Source organism: Phodopus roborovskii, unplaced genomic scaffold (assembly GCF_943737965.1).
Source record: "Phodopus roborovskii unplaced genomic scaffold, PHOROB, whole genome shotgun sequence".
NCBI lineage: Eukaryota > Metazoa > Chordata > Mammalia > Rodentia > Cricetidae > Phodopus > Phodopus roborovskii.
In genome coordinates this window covers 43,065,408-43,082,571 of record NW_026126517.1, presented here as the reverse complement: position 1 = coordinate 43,082,571, position 17,164 = coordinate 43,065,408, and the positions used below count along the sequence as shown (strand labels likewise).

Genomic DNA, 17,164 nt, shown 5'->3' with positions numbered 1-17,164 from the left:
ATGCAGGCTATGGAGAGAGAGAGAGAGAGAGAGAGAGAGAGAGAGAGAGAGAGAGAGAGAGAGAGAGCCTGTTACAAGTAAAGCAAAGTAAGGCAACAAAACATATAGCAACAAAAAAGAGAGTGCTGGGTTTCACTTAAGTGGATTCTGGATTGTAACCTGGAGTGTAACCTGATCAGAAGCCTCACTAAATATCTAGTTTTGAAGAGTCCTGTGACCTGCCTGATATATGACTTTTTATTTAAAAATTAAAAAAAAAAAATGTTTTTCTTTTAGAAGAACCAGATGGGGTTTGAAAAGCATAAACCCTGAGGAGACAGCACCCTCAATGCGACTGTTGGCCTATGGTAAGTTTGACCCTGTGGGGTCATGAAGAAAAATAACAGAAATGCTAGAGATGGGGCTCAGCAGTTAACAGCACCCAGTGCTCTTGCAGAGGATCCGAATTCAGTTCCCAGCTCCCAGATGATGGCTCACAACCACCGGTAACTCTAGTTCTAGGGGATCCAACACCTGCACAGCCTGCACATGGTACACATAAACTCAAGCAGGCATACACACACACACACACACACACACACACACACACAATGTCTCCGTGTAGAATTATCTCAGTCTGGCCCAGAGATCCCACCTTGCAATCACAGTTACTCCCTCACAGTTTGGCTACAATAAACCAAAGCCAGGGCCTTCAGCACATTACCCTCTTCTTCCTCTCTAGTTTCTTCTGTGCCTCTCCTTTGTTCATTGACCTACTGCCTCCTGTACTTCCTTTCCTCCTCTCCTTTCTCACTTAGCCTTCCAGAGCTGGCTGTCTGATGCTTCAGCAACAGCAGGTGTAGCCTTTTCCCTGCAGTGAAATAGTATTCCCCAGTCCTTGCAAATGAGATTTGAACTGAACTCATAACAGGAAAAGGGCTTAATGGTGTTTCTTCCTCTTTAGTTTCTGGCTTGGGCTTTGGAATCATGAGCGGAGTGTTTTCCTTTGTGAACACCCTGTCTGACTCCTTGGGGCCAGGCACGGTGGGCATTCATGGAGATTCTCCACAGTTCTTCCTTAATTCAGGTATGTGCCATAGCTGTGGGTGTTCAGGGTCCTGCTCTAAAGGATCATCCTTATTGCCATCCACTGGCTTCAGAATTCAAGTGAATTCTTTTAAGGGGAAAATATTCCTAGGTTCTGTAAGTGAAGGACCTGGGATTGGGGGCATGGATTTGATTGGAGTGCCTTAGAATATTACAGGATTTTATCTTGCAAAAGATTTATATATTTACCAGGCAGGTGCCACACACCATTAACCACAACATTCAGGAGGCAGAATCAGACAAAAAGAACTCTGTGAGTTTGAGGTTGGCCTAGTCAACAGAGGGAGTTCCATGACAGCCTCCAAAGCTACATAGAGAAACCCCTATTTCAAAAAAAACAAAACAAAACAAAACAAAAAACAAACAAAAAACCCAAACCAAGCCAAAACAAAACCAACAAACCAAAAGTAAAACCCAAACAAAGATATAGATATAGATATAGATATAGATATAGATATAGATACAGATATCACCAAATACAGTAGATTTTGTGTGACAATTTCCACAGACTGAGACAATAACTTCAAAAGAAGGAGGTCTCCTGGAAACGGTTGTGGAACTCTCGGCTGGAGAAAAATTTGAACTGTAGTTCTCATGGCAATTTCTATTCTTCTTTTTTTCATATTAACAAAATGTTCCTGAAAGCTTATGCTGACATTTTAAATAAAATACACAAATAAGAAACCATCCCCTGAGACAGGGGTCAATAGCCATGACCTGGTCTCTGGTAAAACCAGCGCTTTTCAAATAATTCACATCATTCACATAAGTAAATAGTATTATGATAAAAACTTTCCCAACAATAAAATTTCATATGGCTGTACATTTGTCATCAAGAATGGGCTTAAATGTTTGGTAAAGAAAGCTTTTCAATAAGAAAGAGTCAAAATAGCTCAATATTTCAAAAAGACTCACAAGGACTAGGTAATAGATGTTAATAACAAAAATTTATTAACCATATTCAGTCAGTCTTGATTGATTTTTGTGCTTTGGTTAGCCTTGAATGATTTTATGATTTATTGTTTTGGTTAGGTTAGCCTTGGATGATTCTGTGTTTCACTGAGCCTAGTAACAATGATGTCATTTGTTCTATCTTGGTCTGCTTCACTGAGCACAAATTCTGAAAAGATATTTGTTTTATCCCAAATAAAAAGCCTTGCTTTAGAGCTGCAAAATACACTCAGATTCAAACTGCCTCTGTGGTTTTTTTTTTCTGTTTATCAACTCTGAATCCTTACCCACCTAGTCTTTGAGGACCCTCATCCCAGGGACCCCCATACCTGGCTGGAGTGGTCCATGTCGCAAATATATATATTTGAAATATTAGCAGATAATTTTCATGAGATAATTCTCTTTGTTTTGTTATTTATCTTCAATATAAACCTGTAAACCCCTATTTTTTTTCTTGCCCAGTGCTATGGGTTCAACACAAGACCCCTAGTCCTAAATTCTAATCTTTGATTAATCTCTAACCCTGTGCCTTTTACAGATAGGCAGCATGATTTGATCTTTAAATTCAGAGAGAAAAATAGTAGATGAATTAATCTTTTTATGCAAAGATGCAGTTAAAAAGGACCAACTCTTTTCACATTGCTTTCATTCACCAACTACAACATATGACACAATGATCACAAGTTTGCTTCATAATTAGAATATTATTTTACTAAATTTCACTTTGTTTAAAAATAGAGGAAAATGTATTTGTAGTTGTCTAGACCAACAGTTATATCATTGAAATATGTGAACTCACATACCCATTTTTTTCCCCAATTAAATCAACATTCACATACAGGCCAAAACTCATTAGAAAACTTGCCAGTTTTTTTGGAAATAACCAAACATTAAATAGTTTTTCAGTAGCTTTTAATAGAATAAAAAACTTATAAAGAGAAATGGCCCATTTTTAAAAGTTGTAGTAAGTAGTTTAGAGACATCATGGCAATCCCTGAACCCAGAGACGGTCCTCCATCAGTCTCGGTTTCCTTGTTAGTTTAAAACTCCTGTGGACATCAATGCAGTCAGTATCTCAAGTGAATCCATCCTCTGTGAAGCCAGCAAGCTAGTCTTCCCTGTTTGAAAAGTCTGTGATTTCTGAGGGGCCTTATAGAATCCAGTTCAGACCTTTTGATGGTGACCATGAGTTAAGGGAAAGTGTGTTTGTTAATGGATCATGCTTATAATATTGGCTCCAACACAGCAGATTGCCTTTTGAATATTTCCAAACTGGAATATTTCCAGCATAAAATTTAAATGTTAATAATTCACACACACACACACACACACACACACACACACACACACACACACACACACACATAGTTTTAATGGCTAATGTCTGTCAGTGTCCAATAGAAAGTAACATGACACCTTCTGTATTTTGAATTTTCTTAGTTTACATTGTTAAAGGAACTGTCATCTTTCCATCCTCATGTATTTCTGACTTTTGTCCTCTAGATGGGGCTAAATCCATTCAGTAAACCAGGCTGTTTTCATGGGCAGCTTAAAATGAGTCTCTTGGAAGAGTAGATTTGTATCTAAAATGGTAATTAGAATAAATAAGAAATATGAGGTCGTTAATTAGTGTCTCTATCTCTGTCACTGTGTGTCAATACTACACACATTGTATGATTCCTGTATGTACATGAATTTTTATGTTACAAACAGGCATAGTTTAAGTGCACATGAAAAGTAGTTCTTTGTTACCTGTGGTTGTGGAGCAGGCCAGCAGTAAGGTAGACTCATTGCCATTCCTTTGAAATGATTTGTAGAGAAGGAAGTGTGGGATTGAGGTTCCAAGTTCAAATCATATCATTGATTTAGTATTTGGGGCCAAGTCCTTTTGATTGTAAGTATACAGTCTATAAATAATTATTAAAGATTTCTCCATACCTTCTGCCCATGATAACTAATAAAAACAAACAAACACGTAACTGCGTAAAGCATTGTATAAATATTACAGAGAGGAAGAGAAGTATAGGGGCACCTGTAGACACTGCAGTTCTTTGCCTATGTACCCTAGCTGTGATTAAGTGAAGATATGATTATTTGATGTCTGTCTCTCCAGTTGTGTGCTAAATAATGTGTGTGCAAGGAGTATGGCTGTTTTTTTTTTTATGGCCATATCCCATCCATAGAGCCTCCTGGAGCCCATTGTTACTAGCTAAAGTTTGACAAATATTGATTTAAAAAATAGAATTAGTCACTGCTTAAGAAATTAGAGAGATTTACTTAAAGATAAATGATAACTATGCCAGCAAAGGAAGGGACTGTAGGGAGGGATGTTCCAAATACAAACAAGAGACCTCTCTTCTTTATAGATCTCAATTTCCAGATCTTTCCAGGGCAGAAATAGTGAGCAAAAGCTACGCATGGTGGTGTACACTTGTAATCCTGGCAGTTAAGAGGGAGAGGCAAGTGGATCTCTGTGAATTCAAGGCCAGAATGATCTAAATTAAAAAAAATGCAAGAGAAGGAGGAGAATTCCCAGATTAGAATCAATAAGAATTAAGTAAAATTAGCCAGGTTACAGGGCTAATTCCAGGATAGCAAAGGCTGTGAAATCCTGTCTCAAAAACAAACAAACAATTAAGTAAAACCAAATCCAGTATTATAAAATATAACAAGAGCTCTTAACCATGGAGCCATCTCTATAGCTCCATGTTTTTCTGTCCTTGAGAAGAATAGAATAAAGAAAAAATTAATGTTGGAGTATCTGAAGGACTTTCAGGATTTTATGTATAGGAATAGGAACTGAGAAGGGTTTAGCAATAAAAATGGGAGACCCTACAGATGCTGTTAGCACATCTTCATTTCTAGTTGGAATTACTCCATTTGTTAATAAGTGCCAAATTGCATGCATGTAATATAACTATTTGTATGCACTAGGATAGTTTGTTTGTTTGTTTACCAGCTGTAGAGGAAATTAACATTCCATAATCTTTTGCCATAGTAAAGTTTAGCTCATGGCCAGTATCTCAAAGTCCTAAAAGAGTAGGATTGGCCAGCTGTCTACTGTACACCAAGAGATGAGCAATGTGAAAAGTTTGAGAAAGAGATCAATGTGGTGCAATGGGGAGAAGATCAGTTGTGGAGATCCAATGACCCCAAAGTCTGTCTTGATCACACTGACAAGAGTTTTAGGTTTGAAGAGAAAAACTGAGGTGTGGAGGCAAAGGGTGTGCACAGTTAAACCATCAGTGTGTAGTCCTGATTGGTCAGTGTCTCAGTTCTGATCCTGCAAGGTAGGCTAAAAAAAAAAAAAAGGTCCTATAGTTTGAGGAGGCAAGCAGGTTCTTGTGAGATGATTGCAGAATTATGCTATCTCAGAAGGGAATTGTGGGCTTTATGGCACACCAGGACTTGACAGTGGTTGAGACCCCATGCTTCCCCTTAAGCTGTCTGTTAGAGGCATGTTCTTTGATACTAGGATAGGCATAATTGTTGGTTTTAGATTGAAGTTATGTCTGTTGTTATGGTAATGGAGCCTAAACTGGTCAAATCTTATGAACAAATACTTATATCCTAGGATCCTAAACTTGTTTATCATTAGCAGACCTGGTTAGCAAACTACTTATCTTTGGGGTATTTGGGAGGCAGTGCTTTCTAAGTTAAATTCTACTTTGTATGACAATATGGTGATATTTTGCACCATCTGTTGTAACCCGTCTTTGTGTGGGACTTTAGTTAGATCTAGCCAAATTACCAGGTTCATACTGAGGTGGGAAGGGGAAGTATGGATTGAGAAATGGCAGGTAAAGTTGCTAAGAAAATGAGACACAGGATAGAATCTGGGGGGCAAACCAGTGACTATTGAACACCCCAAGTTTATTCCTCAACATTTGTAAATACCCCAACCAAAAAGGAGGACATGGAAAAGACTTCTTCAAGATACAAGGAAAAAACAGACCTTCTCCCTTAATTCTCCAAACATTTGGTAACCACACCTTAAACTAAATTTCTTGTTTTCTGGCCTTGGGGGTTAAGAGTAACCACACCTCAGGCCAAGTCTGTTGTTATTTAGATAAGACATCCAAGACCAAGATCAAATATCCTGATGTAGCCATGCCTTAGACCTTTAGGTCTTATGACTTTAACCTTGGAAGAGTAAGGTTAGTTTTGAACTCTCTGACCTTAAGCCAAGATGAAGGGGAGCCATCTCTGTGGGCCCCCAGAAATGAATAAAGCTTGCCTGAAGATCAAAGTGCAAAGCTACCGCACCTGCATGGCTGGGGACCGAGAATCTGTGGAGGGTGTTGGGATTGACAACAAAGGAATCTTGCTTGATGTTAAGAAGGCTCTCTTTTTATTTTGCTCCGGGGACTGGCTTTTATACCCAGCACCAGATGGACGAGGAGGAAGTGGAGGGAGGGCAGTTAGTCATCTCAGGTTCCAAGGACCCGTTAGGGCGTTTTTTTTTTTTTTTTAGGAGCCCGTCCCAAGGTTGCAGAAAACAAAGGAACATCTTGCCTCAGTAAACCTGTTTTTCTTTTCCTGCAGTTACAGCTGCCTGCCCTGAGGGCAACAGGGGGAAGTGAATTCTTAGCCAAAGCCTTAATTCCCACACAAAGCTAGCCTCACTAGTTAGCCATAAAGGCCAGGCAGTGGTGGCACACACCTTCAGTCTCAGCACATGGGAGACAGAGGCAGATGGATCTCTGTTAGTTCAAGGCCACTGTGGGCTACATAAAAGTGATCCAGTCTAAAAGAGAAACAGAGTTCACACAAAGGTGATCCCAGCACTCAAACTGATACCCTTTAATCTCAGCATTAGGAAGGTGGAGACAGGAGTGATATGGCTGGGCAGAGAGGTATACAAGGAAGGAAGAGACAAGAGCTCATTGTATCAGTCTGAGGATTCATAGGGACAGGATTGCCCCTTTGGTCTGAGGATTCAGTAGTGGTAAGAACTGGTGGCTGGTTGCTCTGCTTCTTTGTTCTTTCAGCTTTTACCCTTATATCTGACTTGGGTTTTTTTTTTTTTTATTATTATTAAGACCAATGAGAATTCAAACTATACACTGCCACAGAATATGACAGCTTACTCTCCTCTAGACAAAACAGTTATGTCCTTTTAATATTTTATGGATCTCTTACTTCATATGAATATTATGCCTTTTCACAGTGTGTTTGTTCTCACTCAACATTGTACTCTTGAGATGATACAGGTTGTGGGTCTTATACAGTAGTCCACTGTGTGAGTACACTGTAATTTACTTATCCATGTGGTAACAGTGGGCATTCTTTGTTACTACAGCAGTGCTGATGTAAATAATCTTGAATCTCCTTATGCACATTTATAAGAATGCCTCCTTGGCAGAATTGTGAAACTTGACCATGCTTTGATTCTCTAGGAAGCCTGTTTAAACTAGCTTTGCTGGGCTTCTTCCCCGTTGCTTCTGATCCATCAGTGGGATGGGTACCAGGAAATTGTACTGATAACAGGTCCCTGAGCTAACGGTCTGCTGATTTTAGAACTAACTGGTTTAGAGTACAGATAGAGTATATAGTGTAGATAGTCTACAGAATATAGTGTAGCTCGAATGCCTTGCTGGACTGAAATAGATGCAACTATTCCCCTATACTTGGCAATGCAAGGTTATTTTTCCTTCAAGTGGTGCAGAACTCTAGCCTGGTATTTTTCTTTCTGGTGGGTTAAAGCTCAGGGTCTCTTTATTATGTGGCAGGAAATGGCATCTTTATGCCTTTTTTTTTTTTCATGTTAAAGTGTGCAGAATATATGGGACTTGCCCGCTTTAAAGAAGAAATGTTATCCAGGACACAGGACCCTTACACAGGCAGTATTCCCTAGAGACCTGAGGTTGCTGACCACTGCACTTGCGGAAGAAGAATCTTAGATAACTACAGTGATCTTTTAGTTACACTCTTTTAAAAAAATTATTACATTCTTCAAAAAAAAAAAAAAAAAGGTTCTAAAGAAAAAATCCCCTTCAGTGCAGAGACTTGTTTAGACAGAAGATGGTCTGTTCAATTGAGAAAATTCTCTTCGATTAGGGCTGAAGGCTATTTGAAAATGGACTATGTTGGACCTAAAGATATGGCTCAGTGGTTAAAAGCACTGGCTGTTCTTCCAGAAGACCTGGGTTCAATTTCCAGTACCTGCAAGGTAGCTCATAACTACTACTCCAGTCCCAGGAGATCTGATGCCTTCTTCAGTCCTGTTCAGACCACATGTGCCACACAGCTATATATGAAAGCAAACCACCTATACATATAAAAATAAATATGTTTTAAACAAATCCCTGTGTAAATTTCATACTAACCTCATGGGGTATACCTCAGGGAAACTCCTTCAAAGCCAACAGTTGGCTTTTGTCAAACAGGTTCATATTCTAGAGCAATAGCTTCTAGAAAGGCTGGACCCCCATCCAGATATGCTTCTTCAGAAGTTAACATGGAGTTCTTATCAAACCAGTTTTGTACACTGGTGGTCAGATTCCATCACTGCAGGCCGGGGACCCTCAGAGCCAGTGCATAGTGATGGGGTTTGTCCAGGTTTGGTGACTGTTGTCTGCAGGACTGGCTGCTAATTGCTGACTTGTCTTTTCAGCGTTCATGACACTGGTTATCATACTGCTGCATGTGTTCTGGGGCATTGTGTTTTTTGATGGCTGTGAGAAGAAAAAGTGGTATGTCCTCCTTACAGTTCTCCTAACTCACCTGCTGGTGTCCACCCAGGTGAGTGTTGCCGCTGTGTTCTCAGTGCTTGCAGAGCTCAAGTGCAGAGGTCTGAGTGGTGGGTTAACTCAAATCATGTCCCTTTGTTTTTGTTAATGTTTTGGCTGTTGTGAAGCTTTTTTGACTATGTGCATTGGATTTTTTTTCCCCTGTCTTAAGTTTTGAGGCAGGGGACTATGAAATTAATTGGTATGAATACTTTGAGTTCTTGATACAAATTGCTAAACCAGGCTCTGCTATGTGGTAACACTTTACACATTCTGCTGGTTTCACTCCTTAGTGACATTGTTACAGTGCCAGTCTACAAAGGAAATTTTAAAATATTTGTCAGATTTGTTTTTAGAGCAGTGTGTAAGAACTTGGATCTGAGTGGTAACTGGTCATTTAAATAGGTGACAGTTATCAAAATGACCCTGCCATGGCCATGTCTAGACCTTTTGCATATTTTATGTGCAATATTGAATAGGTTTTTTTCTGGCCAGGGATATGGATCAGCAGGTAAAATTCGGCAAACTTGGTAACCTGAGTTTGACCTACAGAGCCTATTGTGGAAGGACAGAACTAATTTCTAAATATTGCCCTGTGATCTCTGCCTCTGCACCTTGGCATGTGGTTTATACACATACACAAATGATAATAATAATGAATGATTTTTTGAAAGGTCTCTATTGAGTTGACCCTATAGACGGGCGTGCAGGTGAGCCAACCCTGAGGACATGAGAGACTCATAGCTGATACTGCCTCCCTTTTTTGTGGCTGTGTTGTGGTGGGAGCAAGAGAAAGGTGACCTCCTCCCACACCCACTTACAGCCTCCAGCTGACAAGAGAGCTGATCCTCTTCTTTATCAGCTGCAACATTAAGGAAAGCAGGCAGTGGAGATGACCCTATTTATGGGGGCATGGGTGAGCTGAGTGATCTAGCCCTGCTCCCTCATCTGCCATATGGTGATCTGGGTGGGGGAGAGTTGCCCTGGCTCTACCCCTTGCTCTTTGCAGTTAGGGGTGAACTAGTCAGGAAATGCTGGCGAGCTCACCCTGATAGTGAGGATATGGGTGGGAGATGGGGCACTGGTGGGGCTGGCCAGAGCACGTGAAAGGGCTGGCTTTGCAGACCCAAAGCTGCAGGATCTCCATGACATAGAGCAATAACAGGATAGCCAAGTAAGTCCCAGTGGGAGCCCACCATGGATAGTGGAGCAGAAACCAAAGGCCTTGAACCAGACCAATGCCTCCTTGCAATGAGCACTTGCAAGTGAAGATATATGGACAAAGAGTTTATTATGTGACTCATTGCATCACACTACAGCTTCCGTGATGAGATTTTTTTTTCTTTTCTTTTTCCTTTTTTCTCTTAAATTTTATTCTGTTTTGAGGGGTCATTATAAGAGCAGGGGGCAGCCAGATGCACAATGTGAAAGACACAGGAAATAAATAAAAAGAAAGTTAAGGAAAAAAAAGTCTGTACTGATTAACCTGCCTCCTACTTCTCTCTGCCTATTTGGAATTCCTTCTGTATTTTATCCACTGGGCTTCTTGCCCTCTAATCCAGCTAAAATGCAGTCTATTTGCCTCTTACATGGTTAAACCTTGCAGTATTTGTGGATACTAAGTTGCCTTTAACAGGGCATCTATGTAAAGCCAAACATTGTTTGTCTACCTAGCCAAGCATGGGCTGCAGAGTGAGATCATGTCTTAAATTATGAAATAGAGGACAAGGTGGAGGATGCTTTGACTACTGCACTAAGGGTAAACAGGCCGGGAGAGGTAACTTCATTAAGGGAAAGGCAAGGAGGACTTGGATGAAAGAGCAGTGAAGTAATAGAAATAGCCAGATTCAGGAAATACATATCAGAAGTAGAACCATCAATGTTTCCTACAGAGTGGATGAGGCAGATGAGAGGAAGAAGAGGGACCAAGGATTTGTTTAATGTTTTTGGCCTGCACGACTGAAAGGATAATGCTGCTATTGGCTGAGATTGAGGACTTGAGAGGAGTGGCTCTATAGGAGGCCAATTACTTTAAAGATAATTCAAAGAACTGTAGGTAAACAGAGAAGATGCTCAAATATGGAGTCCCATGATGCTCCATTACTGGAGCCAGCAAAGAAGCACAGGAGTAACTCAAAGTAGGAAATGAGGACACTCAGGAGAGCTGAGTGTTTTGGAAGCAAAGCACACTGACTGAGGAGAACATGGGATCTACCTGTCTGGTTTGTTGTTGTTGTTGTTGTTTTTAACATGCTTTCACTGTGTAGCCTTTTAAATGCTTGGATTAAAGGCAGCACCCAAACCACTTTACCCACTGAGTCATCTCTCTCTCTCTCTCTCCACACACACACACACACACACACACACACACACACACACACACACACACACACACACAGTGTTTTGCCTGCATGTATCCCTGCAGGCCAGAAGAGGGCACCAGATCTCATTACAGATGGGTGTGAGCCATCACAGAGTTGCTGGAAATTGAACTCAAGACCTCTGGAAAATCAGCTAGTGTTCTTAACCACTGAGCCATTTCTCTAGCCCCTGAGTCATCTCTTTAGCACTCTAGTTTTCAACTATTGTGAAGAGTATGGATATAAGTGTTTAAATATATGTCCTTCAGCAAACATGTGTGCATTATTTCTTTTGGATACATACCAAGAAGCACTCTGGTTAGGCTAGAGGAATATATAAGTCAGCTGGTGGTATCACTAAGTTTTTTGGCATGGTTGTGTTGACTTAAACACTAACCATTTATTTATGAGTTTCAGCTCCTCTATGGCTTTGCCAACACTTGTTATAACTTTTTTTTATTTGGTGGGAATATAGTAGAAACACTGTAAACTTCCAATTTTCATTTCCTTGATAATAAACACATCTTCATATGACTGTTGTCAGTTGGATAATTATTTTTGAAGCTCTTGTTTAAATATTTTGCCTACCTCCAACTGTCTTTATTTATTTATTTATTTTAGGAATTCTTTATATTTTCTACAAAAAAAAAAAATCTTCCGTCTGGTATATGTATTGCAAATAGCTTCTATAGCATGTTTTTTCTTTATTTTAAGATATATCATTCTATATAGCTCAAACTGGCTTAGAATTCAGTCTGTAGTTCTAGATAACCTCATTTGTGGCAGTCCTTCTGTCTCAGCTGCCTTAGGGCTTGTATTACAGACATGAGCTACCACATCTAGTTTTTACATTTTTTAGAAGGTCTTGTGTGTATAGTTCTGAGGATCCCACACACACACAAGCAAACCTCTCATGAGTCACATCCCCAGTCCTACTTTTACATTTTATATTGTCTAATTAATTGGGTTTTACTATTTCTTTTTATGTTCTGATGAATAAATAATATAACCAAATTTCAAGTTTTAAAAATTAATTTTCTCATTTGTGTGTTCTCATTTTCTATAACAAAGTTACATTTCTTTTGTGATTGCTTAAAAGTGAAAAATGGCTCTAAAGGAAATAAATTGAAGAAAATGCAAAAGACTTCACCATTCTATAATATAAATAAAAATTTAATGGGATTGACTATAGAATTATTCTAGAAAAGAATCCATAAACTTCTTAACACCTGCCATACCCACAGACACCTTTAGAATAAAGCATTCTGCCTATATGAGATTTTGCCTGCAAAATGAACCCATCTCCCTGAACAAAGCTGATAGGTCAGTGCCTTAGCTAGGGTTATGTACAGGTTGAGTGGAGATGAGAAGGGATACTTAGGGACTCTCCAAACGCTTATTTAAAAATCATCTGGTAAATAATTGTCACAGTCAAACCTTCTCCTTTGTTAGCATAAAGCTGGGGGTACATGGGAACGCAGGCTCTGACCTTATCTCTGGTCCAACAGAGGCAACATCTGCTCCCAGGTTAAGGCCATTCTACTTAGGCTGCCACCCTTATCCATCTTCCCTGCCCTGAGTACTTCCCTCTGTTATTTGTGCCACCATCTAGGACCAGTCTCTTCCTCTTTCTACACTCAGACACATCTTACACAAAACTTGTTGGTGTGACTTTCACCCTTCCAACAATTTTTTCCTCTTTGATCACAACACTACACATCTCCAAATATAATCTCCACAAATTCCGTCTCTATTTCTTAAAACTTTTATTTATATGTATGTATTTATTAGTGTGTGTGTACGGTGTGAAGTCAGAGACCAACTTGTTCTGTCTTTCCACCATGTGGGTCCAGAGAATCAAATTCATATCATCTGGTGTGACAAACAACCTCTACCCACTGAGGCATTTCACTGATCCTGTCTCTTCTACTTTATCCCTCAGACTTCTTCTAGCCTAATGTAGCTCCTGCTCAAACCACCCTCCCAAACGTTACCTTTCCAAATCTAATGGACATTGTTCTTCATTTATCTTGCCAGCCATTAAGATTTATTTTACTTTAATTTACGTGTTTATATGTGAGTCAGTGTGTTGCAGGATATTTGATCACACTGTGAACCCTAGAGTTTGCATTTGTGTTAATTCAATAAAATCAACTGTGTGTCAGGAGATCAAGTTAGTAACTAGTTGACAGAAATTAATCATAGAGAGTCAGAGGATGTCTATAAGATGATAGAGTGATGCACAGGAAGTAGTAGGGACAGATTTTGTGTGGTGTGGGTTCTTTTGTTGTGGTGGAGCAGAAGGATGCTCTCTTTCAGAGACAACGGCAAAGACAGAAGGTCAGCTAGTTGCTACTCAACCTCTCTGAGCCAGCAAGTTTTCACACCCACTCCACCCCACCTCCTAAAACAAAAACAAAAAAAACAAAACAAAAAAACCCTGCTAGGTTGGTCAGAGAAGCCAAGAAGCAACCATCTGACCTTGCTTTTTGGCCAGAGACCCATCAAGAGATATGCCTCTCTTCACTTGTCCCCAAACCAAAAGGAAGCACCAAATTCAAGTCCCTGCACTTTCCTTATTGTATGTTCCTGTGTGTCTTCTCTATCAAAATTGCTGGCTTCTCTATGGCAATTCTAAGAAGTTAGTCACTAGCTTTGCCACCTGATTCAAAGTAAACTTTATGTAACAGTCTCAGAGTACCACAGTACAATCAAAATCCCCACAACATCAGTATATACATACATACATACATACATGTCTGGGTATGCACAGAGGCCAGAAAATGTCATTGCCCTAGAGCTGAGGAATAAGAGGGCACCAGATCTTCTACAGCCAGAGTTATAGTCAGTTGTAAGCCACCCTTAATGGATGTTGGGAATCAAACTCCAGTCCTCTAAAAGAGCAACAAGCAAGCCATCTCTTCAGCTTAGTAGCTTTTAGAAAGAGTTTCGTTTTCTTTCTTTTTCTTCCGCTACAACACACTGTCCTGATTTTTCAGGACTCCTTTATTGGATCATAGTATTATAAATGTTGGAGTACCACAGGACTCGGTTTTTGCATTACCTGTGCCTGTCTATGCAGTTGCTCCTTGAATAACTACAATAATGGAATAGCATTGTATAGGCTGTGCTTGTATATTTCCAGCCTCTGTCTCTCCTATGAGTATCACACTCAGACATCAAAGTAATTGTTTGAACTCTATCTTTGAAAATCTTATGACCTGTTACCCTTAACCATACATCTTTCAAACTGATTTGCACCATTGATAGCTTGTTCCTGCTACCCATTCCCAGTCTGTACCAAGTTCAGTACTATTCAAACATTCATTTACCTTCAGGCTAGAAATGTTAGAGTCAGTCTTGGCATCTGCCTCACATTCAATCCACCACCAAGCCCTGTGAGCTCTTCCTGTGCACTCTCCAGCTCCACCACTAGCTCCCTAAGGTGCCATCCTGTGCTCTCCTTGCCCACTGCAATCTTCTCCTACCTCATGTCCTTGCTTCACCACAATTTCCTTTAATCCATTTTATTCAGCTTTGAAAAATCAAAATTAATCATTATCTCAACCTAAACCTTGTCTATGACCCTGCATTTCACAGAGAATAACAGTCACATTACTGATTCACAGACTTCGCACTTGTCTGACCACACCTGATCCTCCGTTCCTAAACTGTATTCATACTGGCTGGCTCTAGTTTTCATCTGTATCCAGCTATCTGTCCTCACCTGTGCTCCTCCCATAGCTAGTCTGCACAGGGTTAGTTAATTCCTCTTGCTATCTGTGTCAGGTTAAATGCCATATTATCAGGATCTCCATCACCCTTAAGTAGATCACCTTGTTCTCTCTCCTGGCATTCATCACAACTGTAACTATTCTATCTTACTATCCATCATATTTTGCCATTAATTATTTATTTAATTACTTCTTCATACTTAGTAGCATTTAAGTTTCTTGATGGTGGAGACTTGCCTTCAGTAATTCCACTCACTGCACCTTGTAGCAGCACTCTGTCAGTCATGCTTTGGTGCTGGGGATTGAACCCAGGGCTTCATGCATAATGAGCATGCACTCCTCCTCTGAGCTGTGTTCCTGTTAGAGTTTTATAAGGATTAAACTTTGGAATCCATAGCAATTGTACAGCCAAAAACATAATTCTATTTCTTCATGTTCCTCTGAATACTAATGGTTCATATTAAAGTAGTCTAGATGTGCCTGCCTTGGTTGCAAATTCTTAGAGCCTATTATATTAACCCAGAAATGGCTATAAACCAGGGCCAGGTACTTTCTGTTAAGTATCCCATTAGCTTCTGACTAACAGCTTTCTTCTGGGGTTGCCATCTGAGCCAAGCAAAATGCAAGTTCACAGACCAGTGTCTGCTGTGCCTTCTGCTGTGTCTTCAACACATGACAGTCATCTCGTGTTTGTTTGTGAGATGCAGTCCAGCTGTTGAAAGCTGTGTGTTTCCCTCTATCTCTGTTTATTCCACAGGTTTCAAAAGCTGACTTATTTTTCCTTTTCAGACCTTCATAAATCCTTATTATGGACTAAATCTGGTATCAGCATATATAATCATGGTGCTCATGGGCATCTGGGCGTTTTTTGTTGCTGGAGGTAGCTGCCGAAGCCTGAAACTCTGCCTGCTCTGCCAAGACAAGGACTTTCTTCTTTACAACCAGCGCTCCAGATAACCTCTGACAGTCGGCACCTCCAGACAGCAGCCGGTGCCTTTAGAGGAAGCACAACCGTGTTCTTCTCTAAAAAGACCCTTTGCTCCTGTAACTTGGAAGCAGCGGAATTATCTAGCCTAGAACTGTCCCTGTGCTTTCATGCAGTGGCCTCTGGAAGAGCTGCAGCATGGCCTGCAACCTGGTTGCACATTTCAGCCACTTGGGGAAATGAAGACTCATGCTTCTGGACTTCCCTCCAGATTTGATTATCCTGGATGTGCAGTGCAGCTGAGAATCACTGGGGTCCACTGGGAAGTTCTGAGAACACCAAAGGAGAATGAGGGCTGGTACTTAACTGTCTCCTAAGCCAACTTCTGCTGAGCAAGTAAATCTTTGAATTAGTAACCTGGGTAGGCCTTGTCTTTTTATGTACTGATGTCACACAAGGCTGAAGGGCTGTTCTCTCTGTGAATGGCTTTCATGTCCTTCACTAGCACCGCAGGCCGTGCCTCGAAATGCAGTACCCTATACTGACATTATAACTTAGCTAAGGTAATTTTCCTCAAGGTTTATTTTTCCATTGAAAGTTTCTCTTCCTGAGGCATTAAATTACTCCTTTAAGTATAAATCTGGACTCTTACATGCTGGCTTCCTTGGGAGAGTCCAAAACTGTGCCAAGTCTGTGAGCATTCTCAGTTAAAGGCTGCAGTGTGTTCTGTCTGAAGCTGGGCTGGTTGAGGAAAAGCTCACCATTTTTATCTCTGAGAAGCCAGGCAGGGAGATGAATGATGTTGCCTTGGCAGAGTTTCTCCGGACCTTGTGAGAGCAGCTAAAAGCACAGGGTAGCAATGTTGACACCTTCCATTTGCTCCCATGACACTAAACTGCACTATCACCCAAATGCTAGACGGTGAAATTGGAGATGGACATTAAACTGCCAGACATCAGTCAAGCTGGCATGTAACTTTTCATCTTCAGCAGGTGTGTCTAGCTTTCTGTTGCAGTGATACAGAAATCCCTTCGTGAGAATCGCCAGGGGCTTTGCTAGTCTTCTAAATAAGTCATCTGATTTCCTTTTTAAGATGAAATGCTTCTGAGTTTGAGTGTGCTAACTGAAAACTGTTCCCAATGAAAGTCTTTTAGGAGCTTAGATTGTAAAGTAGAAATTACTGCATGAAAGTGGTGTCCCCAGCACATCCAAGCACCTTCTAAAAGAAACAGTAGCAGCAGTGAGAGGGTTTGGCAGTGACATGGAAGGAGGACATGACAGTCCTGTGATGACAAGAAGAACATGTGGGGTTCCCCCCCGCCATGAACTAACCATTAATTGGTGAACCATGCTTACTTGAGCTTCTCAGTGTAGAGA

The 17,164-nt window shown here is 40.4% G+C and overlaps 1 protein-coding gene across 1 annotated transcript; it reads left to right on the top strand.

Moving 5' to 3' along the window:
- The first annotated feature begins 292 nt into the window (after positions 1-292).
- LOC127231924 (gamma-secretase subunit APH-1B-like) lies at positions 293-15,873 on the top strand. Its single transcript, XM_051197827.1, has 3 exons — positions 293-347; positions 8,654-8,781; positions 15,652-15,873. Exons 1-3 carry the CDS (start codon positions 329-331, stop codon positions 15,817-15,819), a joined length of 315 nt encoding a protein of 104 aa, XP_051053784.1. The 5' UTR covers positions 293-328; the 3' UTR covers positions 15,820-15,873.
- Positions 15,874-17,164: the final 1,291 nt, after the last annotated feature.

Bases quoted from the DNA above. Each gene is read 5' to 3' on its own strand.
- LOC127231924 (XM_051197827.1), top strand. The intron at 8,782-15,651 runs GTGAGTGTTGCC...TTTCCTTTTCAG, and splicing joins ACCTGCTGGTGTCCACCCAG to ACCTTCATAAATCCTTATTA.